General features: G+C 36.3%; 4 protein-coding genes, 1 long non-coding RNA gene and 1 pseudogene across 7 annotated transcripts; 2 read left to right on the forward strand and 4 right to left on the reverse strand.

Annotated features, from left to right (window-relative positions):
• Positions 1 to 286: 286 nt before the first annotated feature.
• On the reverse strand, positions 287 to 1,951 carry LOC140978146 (ATP synthase gamma chain, chloroplastic). The gene is made up of 2 exons (XM_073442966.1): positions 623 to 1,951; positions 287 to 365 (listed from the first exon to the last, which is right to left on the reverse strand). Exon 1 carries the CDS (start codon positions 1,780 to 1,782, stop codon positions 646 to 648), a length of 1,137 nt encoding a protein of 378 aa, XP_073299067.1. The 5' UTR covers positions 1,783 to 1,951; the 3' UTR covers positions 287 to 365; positions 623 to 645.
• Positions 1,952 to 2,523: 572 nt separating this feature from the next.
• LOC140978816 (tRNA wybutosine-synthesizing protein 2/3/4-like) lies at positions 2,524 to 5,026 on the forward strand (annotated as a pseudogene).
• Positions 5,027 to 5,939: 913 nt separating this feature from the next.
• Positions 5,940 to 10,698, forward strand: LOC140978148 (uncharacterized GPI-anchored protein At1g61900-like). Of its 3 annotated transcripts, none has more exons than XM_073442968.1 (9): positions 5,940 to 6,214; positions 6,352 to 6,438; positions 7,602 to 7,781; positions 7,865 to 8,470; positions 8,656 to 8,901; positions 9,030 to 9,041; positions 9,378 to 9,521; positions 9,643 to 9,690; positions 10,313 to 10,698. In XM_073442968.1, exons 1-9 carry the CDS (start codon positions 5,995 to 5,997, stop codon positions 10,381 to 10,383), a joined length of 1,614 nt encoding a protein of 537 aa, XP_073299069.1. In that variant the 5' UTR covers positions 5,940 to 5,994; the 3' UTR covers positions 10,384 to 10,698. The 3 variants fall into 3 exon arrangements, with proteins under 3 accessions (XP_073299069.1, XP_073299070.1, XP_073299071.1); XM_073442969.1 differs by having other exon boundaries at positions 6,355 to 6,438; XM_073442970.1 differs by having other exon boundaries at positions 5,980 to 6,034.
• Positions 10,329 to 11,898, reverse strand: LOC140978150 (uncharacterized). The gene is made up of 2 exons (XR_012175523.1): positions 11,812 to 11,898; positions 10,329 to 10,657 (listed from the first exon to the last, which is right to left on the reverse strand). It is a non-coding gene; the product is annotated as an uncharacterized lncRNA (long non-coding RNA).
• A 2,149-nt stretch (positions 11,899 to 14,047) lies between these two features.
• LOC140979176 (uncharacterized) lies at positions 14,048 to 14,374 on the reverse strand. The gene has a single exon (XM_073444510.1). The coding sequence runs from the start codon at positions 14,372 to 14,374 to the stop codon at positions 14,048 to 14,050; it is 327 nt and encodes a 108-aa protein (XP_073300611.1).
• A 988-nt stretch (positions 14,375 to 15,362) lies between these two features.
• LOC140978147 (iron-sulfur cluster assembly SufBD family protein ABCI8, chloroplastic-like) lies at positions 15,363 to 18,012 on the reverse strand. The gene is made up of 2 exons (XM_073442967.1): positions 16,537 to 18,012; positions 15,363 to 15,795 (listed from the first exon to the last, which is right to left on the reverse strand). Exons 1-2 carry the CDS (start codon positions 17,917 to 17,919, stop codon positions 15,577 to 15,579), a joined length of 1,602 nt encoding a protein of 533 aa, XP_073299068.1. The 5' UTR covers positions 17,920 to 18,012; the 3' UTR covers positions 15,363 to 15,576.
• Between the last annotated feature and the right edge of the window lie 186 nt (positions 18,013 to 18,198).

Raw genomic sequence — 18,198 nt, forward strand, 5'->3', positions numbered from 1 at the left:
GAGTCAAATTTAGAGATCAAATATTTGGAAAATTATTTTTATCATGTAATTTGTATGATTTTCATTTTTGTCACGATATCAATACAATTCACCGTTTTATTTCGTTAATTTGTATTTTTTTCAATTTTAGTTATTTTTCACAAGAGTACTGACGTACGTCGGCCACGTATGTATGTCGTCACGCTAATATTTTTCGATATCATGTCATTCCGAGCAAAGAATTTTGGTTGGTGTTTTTTTTAATTATTTATCAATATATCCTCCAGATTAATCAAGGATGGACATAAAGTAATCAAATCCACACTTTACAATCAGACCATGTTCAGTCCCTTTCAATTAACTAAAATAAAATAACATAAGGAACACTAATTTTTAGGCATTATTTTTAAATGGGTCGCCGCGCTAACTATCTAATTTTTTTTAGGTGAGAAAAGCCTTAAATTAAATAATAACTAATTTTTCTACTAATAACATGTCATTCTTTACCTCTCTCTCTCGCGTTGATTATGTGCATCGTTTAATTATTAGTATTTATTATATTACAAAATAAATGTATTCTAATTCCCACAAAACTTCTCCGAAAGGAAGCAGAAGCACAATCACAATCACAGGTCGGACGAACGAGAAGCATATCAACTAGCGCATTTAGGCCAAAGCGTCGGCGCCAGCAACAATCTCCAAAATCTCCCCCGTTATCTTCGCCTGCCGCTGTCTGTTGTACGCTAAAGACAAATTTTTCTTCAATTCCACCGCATTATCTGTAGCATTGCTCATCGCCGTCATCCTGGCAGCGAGTTCACTGGCCAGCGATTCTTGCAATGCCCTTAAGATTTGACTGTTCAAATAAAGAGGAAGAAGGGCATCAAGAATCTGAACCGGGTCCTGCTCGAACTGCAAGATTGGCGAAAATTCTGGAGTTTTAGCCCTCACTATATCTCTCTCCACTGTTAGTTTCCCTTCTTTTGTCGTTAACCTGAAGAATTCATCTTCTGCCGCATCGACACAGACGCCATTGATATCACATATTTCTCCTTTTGGTGATAATGGAAGCAAAGTATGGATTACAGGATCAGACTTAATCAATGACACGAACTTGGTGTACAGAAGCTCCACTTTGTCGACTTCCTCGCTAACAAATAGTGAAAATACATCGTCGGCGATGGCCTGAGCTTCTTTGGCAGTCGGAAGGTTAGTGCCTTCGAGAAACCTATCCACGGGGATAGTAGGTCTGCGGATAAAATACATGTTACCCTTTTTACCGACGCTTATGACTGTGTAATCGAGGCCAAGACCCTTCAAGTCTTTGATACGGCTCTCGGCTTTTTTCAGTATGGCGTTGTTGAATCCGCCGCACAGGCCACGATCGCCGGTTACGACGACGAGGGCGACTTTCTTGACTGGCCTGACCTTGGTGAGCGGGACGTCGATGTCATCCGTTTGAAGCTGTTCGTTGATGTTGTAAAGGACCTCAACTAGCGTTTCAGAGAAAGGCCTGGAATTGACCACAGCTTCTTGTGCTCTTCTCACTTTGGCTGCAGCCACAAGCTTCATTGCCTCAGTGATTTTCTGGGTGTTTTTCACCGATTCGATACGGTCACGTAAATCGCGTAAACCACACTGAATTTGGGTGGAAGATGGTGATCTAGATGGAGTGGAAACGGAGCTGGAAGTGTTTGAATTCGGAAGCTGAAAAGGGGTGATATAGGAGAGCGATGAGAGAGCGGAAGTGTCGGAAATGGAGGGTTTTGAGGACACCCACATAGTGATACTCGAGCAAGACATGGTTTTATCGCCTTTTGTTGGAGATTCAACACAAGAAGTTGGCAATGGAGGAAGGGAAGAGAATGTGGGATTCTGGTTTTGTTTAGCTGATGATTTTGAATCTTATCTGTATTTGTTATTGGTGTTCGCTTATTGTGGTATGTTATATTGGTGATGAATGAGAGGTGGAGGGATTGTTTGGATGAGATTTAAGGATAAGGATTTTGAAAGATGGGGAGTGCTTAACGTAGTACCAGGTTGTGAAACAAACCTCAGTTTGAGCAAGAGTTTGGAACCTAATTTAATGGTTTTTTTTTCCTTAGATCTTTTGGTGACGCTATAATGTGGCAACGACTGCGTGAGGAGAACCGTAATTTGCATCAAAATGATGGTATTTATCATGTCAAATATTACTTTTTAGCGATAATTTCATATACTGTGAATATAATCTTATATTTTTTTTATGTGAGATTTATAGATTTCACATGTTTTGGTTTTTTGGATTTATAATATTCACAAATATTTATAGATTTTAGCTAAGTATGAATTAATATTTTTAAAAACTGCTAAAATAAAGTTTCGAAATTTAACAAGGTCCCAAAAGTTTCGTGCTATTGGTTCAACAACCCAAAAAAAACGTCGTCTGCTATAAATTTGTAGCTTGACCGGATTCATACCAGCATCTAGTATCACATTAATTTTTAGTTTTAAAATTTTCTTTATTTAACTTCTAAACAACTTCAAAATAATATCTAAAACAACATTTTTAAACATTTGAAATATGAGTGAAGAATAGGACCAAACATAATCTATATGCATCACCACCAGCTCTTGCTCCGGTCGCATTTCCGTCTTCTCCCATCCCACCAACCACTCGGCCCTCAAGAAAAAGGCAAAAGGAGGCCCTGGATCTTCATCTCCCACGACCCAGTTCAACCCTCTTCCCTTCTTCCCCTCCTCTACCCTGCTTCATCGGATCCCCCTCCTTCCTGTGTCACAAGCCAGTCTTATCTCCTGGAGTCTCCGAGCATAGTGTTCAGTTTTGAGCCTTCGATTATTGCGGTTGAGTACAGAGACTTGGAGGCGTCTCAGTGTTTGGTTTCTCTGTGGGTTCAGAGAAAGTGGAATTACCAGTGTCAGTAAGAGAGTTACCATTTCGATACGCTGCTCCATCCGGTTGGAGGTACTGCTGGGGGATTCCATCAAACTTATGGTTTCCCAGGAGCATGTTGAGTGCCTTGTAGGTGTTGCTAATGAAAAAATGGAGGCTAACAGAAAAAGAACCGATCTTTTCCTGAGTAAATTGATAAAGAATGGATTTTCCAGTAATGGAATTCCGGTGAAAGTTGAAGTGAATGACTGTGGTTCTGAGGAGTATAGCGAGGTCAAAAAGATTGAAACTTTGGGGAATTCTGTGTTGGAGATTCTTGTTGGAGATGATGGTTGGATTGATCACCGTGAAAATGGTATGCTCTGTTCTTCTGATACCACCAAGTGCATGTTCTATTGGGGTAATCTTTCTGAGAAGCTTCGGATAGCCCGACTAGTATGTAAAGATCAAGTGATTGTAGATTTGTTCGCAGGCATAGGATACTTTTCTCTTCTTTTTCTTCGGAGGTCTATTCCTATGTATCTCTAGGAAATTTCAAATTATCTGGATTCTGTCTGCTATCAATTATGTGGAATGATGCTTGATAGTCCTACTTGCCATCCATACCTTTATACTGAGTATATAAATTTGCCACGACACTTTATTTTATTTTTTATATGCGATGGTAACTCAGGGCCAACGTAAAAATGGTGTATGCCTGTGAGTGGCATCCCCATGCCATTGAAGCACTCCATCGTAATCTCCATGCCGCTGACCGTTGTGTTGTTCTGGAAGGAGATAATAGAGTTACAGCTCCTAAAGTATGGCATTGCCTCACTAGATTGCATGTTTACATGTCTTTTATACGAGAGTCGAAAAATTAAATACTCTGGTGTGTCTACTATAGTACCATTTTACGCAGGGAAATTGTGGTTGCAAGCAACTTTTAGATAATAAAATGGTAATTTTTGAAAAGAAATTTTATTTTAGGGAACAAGGTATCGTGCGTCTGAAAAGAAATTGAAAAAAAATATAAACGACAGAAAAGAATTTAATGAATCGACTTGCACATTGACGTGCATAGTAAGGGAGATCTCAAGAAATGATCATATTTCATGCTTGTTCTGATTATTCTTGAAAGTTTATATGGATTATCTTTTTATGCAGGGAGTTACTGATCGAGTCTGCCTAGGCCTCCTTCCATCCAGTGAATGTAGTTGGGTTACTGCCGTCGAAGCGCTAAGGTACATAACATCATTCCTTGTATTTTAGCATGTCCCGAATTCAAAAAATTAGTGCTTTATTCATCATCTTATAGACTTTCTTGCCCATCCTTGGTTTTCTAGGAGTTTTAACCTGTCATTGCACCTGTGCTGCTCTTACATGTCACGTTTTCCGTTTCTTTTTCCAAGTTTCATGTGACTTAAAAATCTGCAGGGACGAGGGTAGGATTTTACATATCCACGGGAACGTGAAGGACACGGAGGAGAGTTTGTGACAAACCATGTCGTGCACTCCATTTCTGACATGGCCGAATCGCAAGGCAGCGTATATCTTTATCTTCAACTGATTACCAAATAGTGTTTCGTTCTAGAGAAAACGATCTTGAAAAATAAAGCATGATAGTGTCAGAGACTCAAAAGTTAAATTTTGTGAATTTGATAAAATAAAAATTGTTGCTGGCAGGCCATTGCTGGGAGGTTTCGGTTGATCACGTTGAGAAAGTGAAGTGGTATGCTCCACATAACAGACATCTAGTTGTCGATGTGAGGTGCAGACTATGACAGAAATGAAATTCGAGGCACGGATTCTCGAAGAACAGTGCTCCCCTTGGGAGTTCTTGAACTATTAACATTGGGAGGCCCTCTACTGTAGTGGAAAGCTTTTATATTGGCCACTCATGTTGGGGCGCTCTTATGCTATACGTATTGGATTTGAAAATGTACACGCGGGTTCAACCTATACGTATTGGAGATGACATTGAGTTGAGTCTACTAGAGTTTGTGATCTGACCCATATAAATTTTGGAACATTCTTTCCTTTCAAACCGGTTTAAATCTAACATGTACATGTCCCGATCTGCACGTGTCGTCATCCCTACTTGTATGTATAGTAGTTTATTATGTGTAATTTAAGGAAGTGTTTTATTTCTTATTTTGAAGAGATTGAAGGCATATTTAACTTTTTAATAAATTTTGATTATTGATAATCGGAAGTTGTCCATTAACGCTATTTAGATTGATTTTCTGTATAAAATTACGAGCACTCTTATGTCACATGTTTTTCTGTAAATAATTTTTAAGCATGTTTGACCAATAATAAGAACAAATTAACGAGTGTGTTTAATTTCCCCAATATAATATATTGCTGGCTAGCATTTTTGTAGGCAACAAGAATGTCAAATATCGTAAACTTCTTCATTAGTTGACCACTTTGGTTATACAACAATCACATAGCACATGCAATTGTTTATACGCTAAGGAAAAGGCAATATGCATGGACTCAAAATTGGGTGGCAATATGGTGATTTAAATATAAATTTCCACGTGAAAATAATAAAAAATAAAATTGTTTATCAATTATTTATTAATAACTCAATGCAATATTTTGTTCTCTTTATATATATGAACCAAGTACAAGGTGTTGTTCACTATTATATATCATAAAGAAAATAGGATAGTTGAATTCATTAATGCAATGAAGCCTGAAAAATCGCTGTTATTTAAATTATTTATAAGATGTCAGGCAATTATTACTACTTTACTCCAAAGGGAATTCAAATTATTAATGCCCAAAATTCCCCATCTAATTACCCTCGTTGAAGCTCATTTAAGACCTAAATAATTGCAGGTAATAGTGTAAAATTCATCTGGATTTGGATCATCAACTGTGCTGAAAACACATAACCAAATACTGTACATTTTTTATATGAGATGATCACATGATCATCTTGTAGACATTATCCACATATATAATAATAATAAATTTTTTTATAACGATGAAACTCATAAATATTTTCTTACTAATAGTTTTTTTTATATAATTTGTTAAACATTGTGAAAATAAAGTGCAACCCTGAAATGCATGTGAGTTTTGTAGGCATACAAACAAATTGTGAAGAAAAAGGTTGTCCATGGACTTTAATGCGAGCCTCCGCCCTTAGGTGGATCGATTCGTACTGCTGTGTGTTATCTGAGTTTCCACACCAAGAATCAAGAATTTCCTCTATATTTTTCTCGAAAAAGCGGGCCCTCGCTCACAAATATGTACAGCTTGCGTTGATTACTGCTTCTGTCCCCACTCACTTGAGCAGCTCATTCATGGCTATCCCAACCCCCCTCCGCTCTACCCAGATGCCTATCTGTATTCTCTCATTGTCAAACCCAGAATTTTTTCTCTGTTTTTTATTGCTTCCCTGAGTTGAAATTCTGTTCTTGTTTAAAAACTTGGAACTTTTTGCACGTTTATCTTGTATTGTTTGCCATTTTGGTTGCTGTCAGTAGGCGCAGCACAGCAAAGAGAAATGAGAGGAGGGGTAGCTCGAAGTTTCAATCTCTATCATTTAGTTGTGCTTCTGATTCTTCCCTGTGAGTAATTATTACTTAAGTGTTTTGCTTCTATTTCGCGTGATCTTTGGTTGTTTCACTCGTGTCTTTTGGAAATGCTTGGCTTTTGAAGAAACCAAATGAGTGTAATTGGCTTTGTGATCTCTGGTGGTTTGAGGAAATTGGGCTTTTAAAGATCAGATTTACAGTAAAATACTCTGAGTTCGTCTCTACCAGTAGTTGCTTCTGCTTTAATGTCTGCATTTACTGCATTGGCTATATAAATGATCTTTATTGTCGTTGTTTTATTATTTTTCATGTGGTTTCTCTAGTGGATATCTACTGTAGGATGATTTGACCTGAATTTCTTTAACCCAGTCAACTTCTAGGGTTTTAAGTTGGGTATTTGGTAATTTAAGCTTTATATTTTCTTGTATTCTATATGTTTTTCGAAAATAAAATTACTGGACCGTTTTCGCGCTGGTGTATCTGCTTGACGCATCTTATACTATTTGCTGCTTGAATTTCATCCTGAGTTTCCATTTTCTTGCTCATGCATCCTTTTAGCTGGAGTCATCTCGCCTTCATAATGTGGTGATGTTTTCACCGTTTCACTTTCGTAACCTGTAGCATTTTCAGTTCTTTAAATAATAGGAAGGGGCAGAAAAATGTCAGCAGCAGCCTGCAAGTTGGGCTGCTTTCAATCAAATGAGTGTCTGATCAATTTCTCTGGATAATTTTTTTGACACCTGTGTAAGATGCTTTAGCTTGGATCTTTGCAAATGTAGTCAATTAGTGGCAAAATGATCCAACTAATAAGCTCAACCAGTAAACTTATAACTGGTCATTGTTCTGGAATTATCGCGCTACCAGCACTAGAACATGTTTTACTTGTTCAATGAAAGAAAAAATTTCAAGCAAGCACATGGACACTGAATGGATATATACCTTCCAAAAGTATGAACATTGAGCTGCTGTTCATTATTTTCTTTGAAATAGTGTATGATAGTGTCCATTAGTTCTGTTAACTTGGCCACAAGTGAATATCAAGTTATATTTTGATTTTATTTCTTACAATCGGTGAGTTCCCAGTGATGTATCTAATCTAATTTTTCTTGCAAACCCCCAGAAAAATAGCATAGCGTGTTTTCTATCTTTTGGTTCTTCTAAATTTTCGTTCTTCTTATAAACATTGTATCATACAGGGATAGGAAAATCTCAAGCCTCCTTGTCGGAATATCCCGAAAGTTTTGTGATCAAGGAAAGACGAGCTGATGTATTTTTACCAGATACTTCCCCTACTGCCTCCCCTCAGCCCTTTCTTCCTCTTCTTGCACCTTCTCCCTTGGCACCATTCACAAATAGTACAATCCCCAAATTATCAGGTTTGTTTCGGTATTAGAAAATTGAAAATCTTTCTAAGTTATTGAAATTAAATTTTAAATTATTTCACTTGGCTTCTGCATAGGGTTATGTACTCTGAACTTTACTGCCCTCTCAAGCATGATGCGATTGACATCAACGGATTGCACGGCTGCATTTGCACCATTGTTGGCCAATGTAGTGTGCTGTCCTCAATTAGAAGCCACTCTGGTCATTCTCATTGGTCAATCTAGTAATGCAACCAACGGACTCGCTTTAAATGGAACACTAGCCTCCCATTGCCTTTCAGATTTTGAGCAAATTTTGGTGGGTCAGGGTGCCAATGTCGGTTTATCTAAGATATGCTCTATTCATTCATCGAATCTTACAGAAGGCTCTTGCCTGGTTAGCGATGTTTCCGAGTTTGAGAGCACGGTGGATTCATCTAACCTTCTTGCTTCTTGTGGGAAGATTGATATTGTGAATGAATGCTGTGAGCAAGTTTGCCAGAATGCTATTTTGGATGCCTCCAGAAAGCTTGCTCAAAAAGCTTTTAATATGTTGAGCCCGGATGGATCCCATGTGCTTTCTGACCATACAACGAGGGTCAATGACTGCAAAAGTATCGTACTAAGGTGGCTTGCGAGTAAACTTGATCCCTTACATGCAAAAGATGTTCTTCGTGGACTATCAAACTGCAAGATTAATAAAGGTGAGATGTGGGTATAGATGGTATCAGGATTCAACCTTATTACTCCAGCATTTGTTAATTTATAACCTTTTTGCCATCATGATTATGAATTTGGATTTTTTTTCTATGCTTTTCGAAGATCCCACCTTACTTGTTTTTAATTGAAAATTTACATTTTTTGACTCCCTATTCGTATTGCTCTTCAGTTTGTCCACTGAATTTCCCAAACATGAGCCATGTTATAGAAGGCTGCAGTGCTGTAACAAGTAACCAGACGGCATGTTGCAACGCTGTCGAGAGCTATGTGTCTCACCTGCAAAGGCAGAGTTTTGTCACAAACTTTCAAGCTTTGAATTGTGCGGCTTCACTTGGAGTCAAATTGCGAAAAGCAAACATCACAAATGATGTTTATAGCCAATGTCATATTAGCCTTAAAGATTTCTCCCTCCAAGGTTAACTTTTTTATTATGTAATTACGCGTTATTTATTATCAAAGCAAGTTCTGCTGATGCTAATGGCAAAAAGTTTCTCATTTTTCCATGCTGCTGATCTCTCTGGAATCACCATTTGTTTGCACCAGTTGGTACGCAGGGTAATTTTCTTGTTTATTGCTTTCACCTTTTGTTCTAATCCATGTGAAATAAGTGAATATTTTACTGTCTATTTATTTATCATTATTTATCAATCTTATTTTCCTGTTGGCTTTAGAAAATTCAGATGTTATGATCATCGACGACTGGTGCCAATAATATGAGCATCTTATCATTTGAAAAGACACAATTTTAGATTTGAATACCATACAAATTCAATTGTGTAATATCTTGGACTTTGTTGAGTGCAAACTGCTTTCGACAAATCATCTAGTCACTCTTAAATCACCTTTGTGTCCTCTGTGTCTCTTTTGATTTTTTTCCTGATTTGAAAATAGAGTCTGGTTGCCTTTTACCGAGCTTGCCATCAGACGTGATTTTAGACGTAACTGCCGGGGTCAGCTTCCTATGTGACTTGAACGACGACATTCCAGCTCCTTGGCCATCCACATCCCAGTTGCCAGCTTCATCGTGCAATAAAAGTACGCCACCTATATAATTTTATTGCTACAATTTTTTCATAAGTAGTAGAGTTTTTCACACCAAAAATATCATTCCTCTTTTGAATTCTCTCACAAGTATCACAACTGTTTCTAAATACAGCCATCAAAATTCCGGCACTGCCTGCTGCAGCGTCATCTGGGCAAAGCAGTGAGTTCTCGTTGCATCAACATGTTTGTAGTTGTAAGTTTAATTAGTAATGCTTGGTATTGAAGGTCGGCTTTTCTAGTTCGATAAATCTTGATAAATGACAAAAAAGATCTTACTGATCTATTGATTTGATTCAAATGGCCGATACTTCTTACACTCTCAATGTCAGTTGTTTATCACAATCCAATAGCCGCTTCTATTCTCTGAAGAAAGAAAGATCTTTATGTGGAGAATTTAGTCAGGGCATGTCCTGGAATTCCAGGGTGGGTGGTGAGACTTGAAAAGGGGGAGATGGGGAGCGTCAATGGATTTTTTTGGAGCTAGTCTTTCTGTTTTAGAAATCTTACGTATATCATTTCAATTTTTTTTTTCATGTGACCCCCTGTCCCCCAAGCTCCCTACTGAATAAACTTTTGTATCCCAGCAATACGGATACACTAGGCAGTAGAACAACACTTACTTTCTGTCAGTACAGCTTCAAAAGATCCCTGAAATTTTCTCCAGTATTGTCTTGCATTCTTCTTTATACCGGCTCTTCTCTTCATGTTCTGTTGCCGTTTTCTTCGTGTGTTTACCATTAGTATTATTATGCTCTTTGACTAGCAAACGTCATGTATTTCAGGTCTTCGCTGCACTCACATGAATTTGTTAATGCTTTTAATGGTTTCTTCTGCTCTTGCGGTTCTTATGTAAAACTTGGTGAAACCATCATTGCAATTTGGTTTGATAAAGGAAGCTAGGCATTTGTTCAGCATTAGTTCTCGAGGTTATGGATATTGTGTAAAGTTCGAAGGGATGATGCATTGGGATAGTCCGGAGTCGAAAAGAGGATTCCACCCGTTCTTCAGTAGAAAATTGACTTGAAGTTAATGTTAGTTGACCCCATTCTTGTGTGATTGTGAGATAAGAAATTTTGTAAAGGTGATAGAATTCGTGTAACATTCCTCCTTGGAATTTGGATCATTACCTTGTAAATTTGGGCTGTGAAAGGAAATGTTGTTTCCTGCCTTCGAATAAATCACCAAGTTATTTGATCTTAAATATGTTTGCAAATCTTACTAAAAAATACGCCATCAAAACGTTGCTCATAGTTGCTGGTTAATAATTAAAAGTACTTTAAAAAATCAGTTATATAAATTTTAATTNACAAAACAAAAAATTTTGTGTGGTTGTGGGCGTGCCACGTAGACAGGCGCCCACAGGTGTGTGTGTATATATATATATATATATATACATATTAACATCGCGTGCTAAGAGGTGTTAGGTTAGAAAAAAATGTCAATTTTAGTCATTGATGTTTGACATTTTGAATTCAATATATTTTATTGAATCAATTATAGTTTTATTACTATATTCCTGAGGTCAATCTTAGTCATTTTCACTTACATCACCTGGAGATCTGTGTGTAATATAATATATTAAGCTACTAAAGAAGGGAGGGACTATAGACACAAGTCGACATCTATCGAGTTATAAATTTTCTTCTTCTACTTGGCGCATCATTCGTCCATCGAAGATCTAGAGATTTTATTTGGCCTTGTTTTTCACAACAGATACTCATCTATGAGTTTATACTTATGAATTCAACAAGTTTAATAATAAAAAACGCTTGATTGTTTTTATTTTTCTTTCCCAAATAATAAATAGATTCCACCGTTCAATATTAATTTTGATATTCCTATTAAAAATCTAATATTAAATGATGTGTGTGAATTATCGTTCTTACCTTGACTTCGATGAAGTTACATACATGTCGAACAATGTAAATACTCAATGATGTGTTTCTTGTGATCCTAATATCAATCATCTATCTCGAGTGTTAGATTTCAATTATATTATCAATCAATATATGATCAGTAAAATAAAAAACATTAAGAATAGGTGGAGCGGAAGCACCTAATTTTCTTCTCCAAACTTTAAAGTTTGTGGGCTAGGGGGCTGAGGCACCGTGGTCTGGCACTAAAGCTACAACATTTCACCTTTGTTTCTCCATAATTTGGCGCTAAGGTGCCTATGGGTAGGCGCTAAGGTGCCGAGACTCGACTTCACACATCTTTTGAACTCTTTGAACTTTTCGTCCCTCATCTTTTTAATCTTATCTACTCTTTTAAATATCTCAACTATTTTTAAATTTCTTTTATCCTATAAACACAAATTAAACAAAATCATGCATAATTCTATCCAAAACGAACATAATTCAACTTCATTTCTATAACAAATTAAGTACAAAAACTTGCACTTGTCACTGCATGTTATTTTTGTTCTTCATATTCGAGAGTGCAAAAAACATATTAGATGTTCGTCCGGTTTTGTGATTTAGAGTATTATTATCACAAAACGCTGAGTCGTTGTATCTTGAGAGACGATTGTTGTGTTTCATAATCACTGTATGTGAAAAAAATTCGTCTTAAGAAGCTAGGATTGAACTATATCATCGACTTACATCATGTTTGTGTCTTGTTCCAACTCATGTCTCGACTCGATATCTGCTGCTATATTGATCCAATAGTTTCAGATTTACACCACATTCTGACCAAAATATCTAATATAATTGTTGTGTGCTCGTAAAATGTGTGATACCGAGAATTTTAGGATGTTTATATAAAAATTATCATATATATTATGAATAAATTATTATATAAAAATTTAAAGGGTAGACTATGAAATATCAATGAAGTGACAAAAAAAGTCAACTGTCATAGTATAATTCATCATGCTTGGGCCATAGGGTCCTAATTGTAAATGCTGGATTTGGGGCCGACATTAGAGATTTCATGTTTTTGATATTTCCACATCAGCATTTACTAATTTAATATCAATTATTTTAGTAAATATATGCATATGAAACGTATAATGTATATTAAATTTGTAAAATTGTGACATCTGGTAACGTATAATATCCCTAGTTTTCGAAGTCAGATAAACCTACTACTAACAGCTTCTTATGATTTTTTATAACAAAAATTCTAAAAATTGTGTTTCTTTGTTTTTATTTGACTAAAATTTATTGGCCATATATTTTTTGTTGTCTGATTAATTCTACAACTCGGGAGATAGGTTATGATTATAGATCATTAGAGACGCATCGTTGAATGTTTATATCGTTCGGAAGGCGTATAACTTTAACGAGGCCTAGATAAGAACATCGTTTGCATATAACAATTAAATTTAGATTCTTATTAGGAATGTTTGGATCGAAGTTTGAATGATACAATTTATTCGTCACTTGAGAAAGGGAGAATAAAATAATTAAGTATTTTTGGTCATTAAATAAATGGAATTCATGAATATATATACAACCGAGAATAATTATTGTGGAAACTTAGTGTAATCACTCATCTAAATATTTTCTCTAATTTATATTTCTTCATTCGGTGATTAGATTAATATTTAGTTATAACTAATTCGTGTTAAATAGACCAATAATTTTATTGATTCTTCTAAATAAAGTCGTGACTATTTTAATTACAAACATTGTTATATTTTTATTTATACTCTCTTCGTGAGAACAATAATTTAATTTCATATATTAAAATTTTATATTAAAATTGAAAACGGTGAACTTGCGAACGAAAAATAGCCAGTCATATGACGTTATCTATGTTATGAGTGGTCAGCAGGCCGATATATTATTATTTTTTGTGTCGGGTAGTCCAAAAAGTCGATAAGTAGTACCCGATATGTCCCAAATTTAGTACGGTCACTTTAACTATGATTGAGTTAATTTGTTTTATTACTATTAATAATAAGATGAGATTCGAGAAGTTAATTTGTTTTATTACTATTAATAATAAGATGAGATTCGAGACTTTATAGTTTATATTCATGATTCCTTTTAAATAATAATTAATGTATTATTGATGTAGTTGCTACATTAGACACACTTAACATCATTAGCACCTACACTACCACATGTTTTTATTCGGCATGTTAAAAATTATCTACCCAAGTTATTATTATTTTATCAATTTTTATCAAGAAACCAATATACAATATTTCATTCATCTCAATTATATATATTTCATTTTTTTCGGTTGCCACAAATTTATAGTTTAGTTTTCATGTGAAGTAATATTTTTGGTGGTTTGTTTTTCTAATATAATCATAATAATTTAATTAAATCTTGAACAACGTACATCCATATTTTGAATAAATTATATAAAAAGTTTGTGTATGTGAAATGAGAAGCGTAAGCAGGAACAAACCTGTCACTGCCTAAAATGGGATCCAATAGACCATAGCTTACTCAAAGTATATGAACTGAACTGCCAAACACCCCCCTTTTGTCCGACGTAGAGAACAAGAACAAGAAAGAAAAGTTCTTAATTAAAAGACGATCGAAAGAACATGTTAAAACTCAATGCATTGGAGGGATCATAGAACCAACTGTTGTGCCTCGTTTGCCACGCAGCAATTGCTTCCAAGATTTCAACGCAAAGTTAACCTGCTTGCAGAGTTCAGATTTAGCAGAGAAAACCGTGGAAACGAACCCCCATTTCATCTTCTTCATCCTCGTGCCAATCTTGATTTTCAGTCGAACTATTCTAATCCCGAGCCATGATCTCCTCGTATCTGCTTTCTTCAAGGCCTTGTAGATCAAGAACTGCGCCAGCCTGTGCTGTGTTTCTTCGGGATCTTCGTGTGTAATCCTTGAGTAAGAATATGGCCTCTTCGAAATAGCCATTTTAACTTGCAGATGGAAGATCAGAAGTGAGGAAAGGGTGTGTTTTTATATTATCTAGATTTTGTACTTGGATGCAGCTTTTATAGCTTTACGTGGTGCCGGTGCGTCACTTTTACTAATATTGCATTATTGTTCGTTGAACACATCATATATAGCAACGATGTGGGTTTTTGTTTTTGTTTTTGTTTTTGTTTTTGTTATATATATATATATATATAACCAAAAAATTTGACAATGACAAATAATGTTCTAATATGAGTTCGAAACTCGTGTAAGAAAGTAGACATAAAAAAGAAAGAAGAAAAGAAGTATAATTTTTAACACTTGATTCAGTTGGGATGTTTGTTAGTCCTACTGAAGCTCGATTGGTCCGTCGTATGTTGTATGAATCGATTATGATTGTTCTCTCTATTTTTAAATAAATTTGATAATAATATTTCTGGGCCCTTGGTGTGGAAGACATTGTACTGGAATTAGAAATACACACTTGAAACCGATGTTTCATTTATTTTTTAATTAAATTTAACCAAAGATTTAAATGAAAAGTCATTCATTGGCCTGCGATAAAATATTCTTTATTCTGAGTTATATCATACATAATGTGACCGAGTGGTGTTGTGGAATGCGAAAGCCGGCGTATATGTTCTTCCACAGTTGGACTTTCATTTGTTTTGTTTTTTGGANGAGATGTTTTAAAAATATATTAATCTATAATAAATTTTCATTTAAAGAAAAAATGAGCCATCATACTTAACAGTGCATATTATTTCTTGAAACAGAGTAGTTTTACGCTATATTGCTCTTAATCATGATGATTTTATTTTGTAGTGTAATGTGTTTAAATTGGAAGTCTTGAAATCAGTGTTCTAAAACGACTGATTAAGAAGTCTCGAGCCTCGCCAATACGGGCAAGCTTTTTTTGTTAACTCTTGCTGAGTGGACATCGAAAGACTGACAGGGGTAACAGCAACCCTGAAAACAAACGCCATTAACAGGAACTACCGATTTTATTCACCAAAACTCCTTTGAGGCATCTTCATTTTTACAAGACAGAAACAAGTAATACACGATGCATTTACAGTAGGCTCTTTGGAAATGGACTCAGGTTGGACACTATTTTACAGATCAAAACTAAGAATCTAACAGATCTAGTAGTTTAAGCAGGCAGCGTATGAGTGTTGTTTCTTTACTGTTATCGCAGCTTAACCAACCGATCCTTCCAGCTTCAAGCTCATGAGCTGGTTCACCTCGGCGCCAAATTCATCTGGAAGTTCATTGAAGACATCCCGGCAGAACCCAGAGATCATGGAAGCCATTGCTTTCTCGTAATCAATACCTCTTTGTTGGAAGTAAAATAACTGGTCATCACCAATCTTTGAGGTGGTGGCTTCATGTTCCACACGAGCTGAGGGGTTTTTTGTCTGTTAATAGAACAAGTTAGAGTTTACAGAGAACCCTCGAGTCTAAAAAGTTTTTATGCTACAAATCTTGGTTTCAGCTTCTAAATTTGTGGGGTAATAGCTAATTATACTATCAAACTTTTGGAACTCACATAAACGAGCACCAAACCTACAATATCATCAAAGACCAAGAATATATGAATGAATTCAATTTCTTCTCTAGATATGTAAACCTAAGACAACTAAAATCCAAAAAGCTTGGAGCTGTATCTTGCTGGTTGTCACCAGGACTATTGCCCCCCAACAAATGAGATGTTGATATTACTATTATCACCTCACCAGACTAACATGAGCATCAGGTAAAATTTCAAATTAAAATACCAAAGATATACCAGGTGAGTCCCTCAAACCAGCTTATACTAAACAAACCGCAAAGGAAAAAACAAAGAAATTATGTAGGAACTTATAACTTTGAATTTTAATTTCGAGCACTCCAGAAATTCTGTAGGAACTTATAATTTTGAATTTTAATTTCGACCACATCGCTCCAGCATCAAAATGAAACGGAAACAACTAACCCAGATCATGAAAAAGAAACCAACTGAAAAAGACAGGAGGGAAGGGTCCAATCAAAACGTGTCAATCTTATTAACATAAAACCAATGAGATCAGCTTGATGAATCACAGATCAAAACAACAAAACCATACAAAAAAGAACGTAACATCTAGATCAAAAAAATGCACAGAATTTCAAATAAATACCTGAATATATGGATAAGTATTGGCAGCTGCATTATTTCCAATAAGCATAGAGTCGCATTGAGATGAATTCCGAGTATTGTCTGCATTGGACAATACTTGGACTAGACCTCTGTAACAATTCCTTGAATGCCCAGCAGAAATTCCTTTCGAAATAATTCTACTTCTGGTATTCTTCCCCTTATGTATCATCTTTGTCCCCGTATCAGCCTGCTGATAGTTATTGGTCAATGCCACAGAATAAAATTCACCAACAGATTCATCACCCTCTAAAACAACACTAGGGTACTTCCAAGTAATAGCGGAACCCGTCTCAACTTGTGTCCACGATATCCTTGATCGAGCTCCAGCACACAAACCTCTCTTGGTCACAAAATTAAAGATCCCTCCTCTCCCCTGATCATCGCCGGCATACCAATTCTGAACCGTTGAATACTTGATCTCGGCACCGGTGTGGCAATACAACTCCACCACTGCTGCATGTAACTGATTAGTATCATATGAAGGAGCAGTGCACCCCTCTAAGTACTCCACTGAACTTCCTTCATCTGCAACTATCAAGGTCCTCTCAAACTGCCCAGTTTCCAAGGCATTTATCCTAAAATATGTCGAGATTTGCATAGGACACTTTGTGTTCTTAGGTATGTAAACAAACGAACCATCACTAAACACTGCTGAATTCAAAGCTGCATAAAAGTTATCATCTGCAGGGACAACTCTCCCCAAGTACTTTCTAACCAAATCTGGATACTCTCTGACAGCTTCAGAAATAGAGCAAAAGATCACACCAGCCTTCTCTAAAGTCTTCCTATGTGTAGTGGCAATAGAAACACTGTCAAGAACGGCATCCACCGCCACATTAGCCAATCTATTCCTTTCATTCAAAGGAATCCCGAGCTTATCAAAATATCTAACAAGCTCAGGGTCAGCCTCGTCAAGACTATTCAAAGTTGGTTTCTTTTTTGGCTCAGAATAATAACAAATACCTTGAAAATCAATTATAGGGTACTGATTATCAGACCATTTAGGCTCTTTCATATTGCAAAATTTCTCATAAGATTTCAATCTAAACTTCAACATCCAATCGGGCTCATCCTTTCTCGAAGAAATTAACCTAACAGTTTCCTCAGAGAGCCCCTTGGGAATGGAAAATGAATCAATCTCCTGCGTGAAACCCCATTTATAGTCTCTTTTCAAGAAATTGTGAAGTGGGTCATCTGCAGTTGATACATAGCTGACGTCAGCCCTAATCTTGAGAAAACCTCTTGAATTATGCTTTCTGATGGCGAGGGATTTGAGGCTGGGGCGAAATAGAGCCCCTTTGGAGAGTTCCGATATGGTTTGTGTAGAGATGGGTGAAATTCCGTTGGAGAGAAGAGCAGCCATTCGGCGGGTTTGTGGCGGGCTCAGCAAATGGAAATCGTTGGTTATGCTTTTAGGCCGCCAAAAACGGAGAAGATATTTCGTCTGATGACCACGTGCCTTACATCAAACTAATTTTGGGTTTATTATATGGCAAAAAATTGCGTGAGACGTCTCACGGATCGTATTTGTGAGACAGATCTTTTATTTGGGTCATCTATGAAAAAGTAGAGTGAGTCTCATGTGAGACCGTCTCACGGATCTTAATCTGTGAGACGGGTCAACCCTATTCATATTCACAAT

This window comes from Primulina huaijiensis, chromosome 6 (assembly GCF_012295235.1).
Source record: "Primulina huaijiensis isolate GDHJ02 chromosome 6, ASM1229523v2, whole genome shotgun sequence".
Lineage (NCBI taxonomy): Eukaryota > Viridiplantae > Streptophyta > Magnoliopsida > Lamiales > Gesneriaceae > Primulina > Primulina huaijiensis.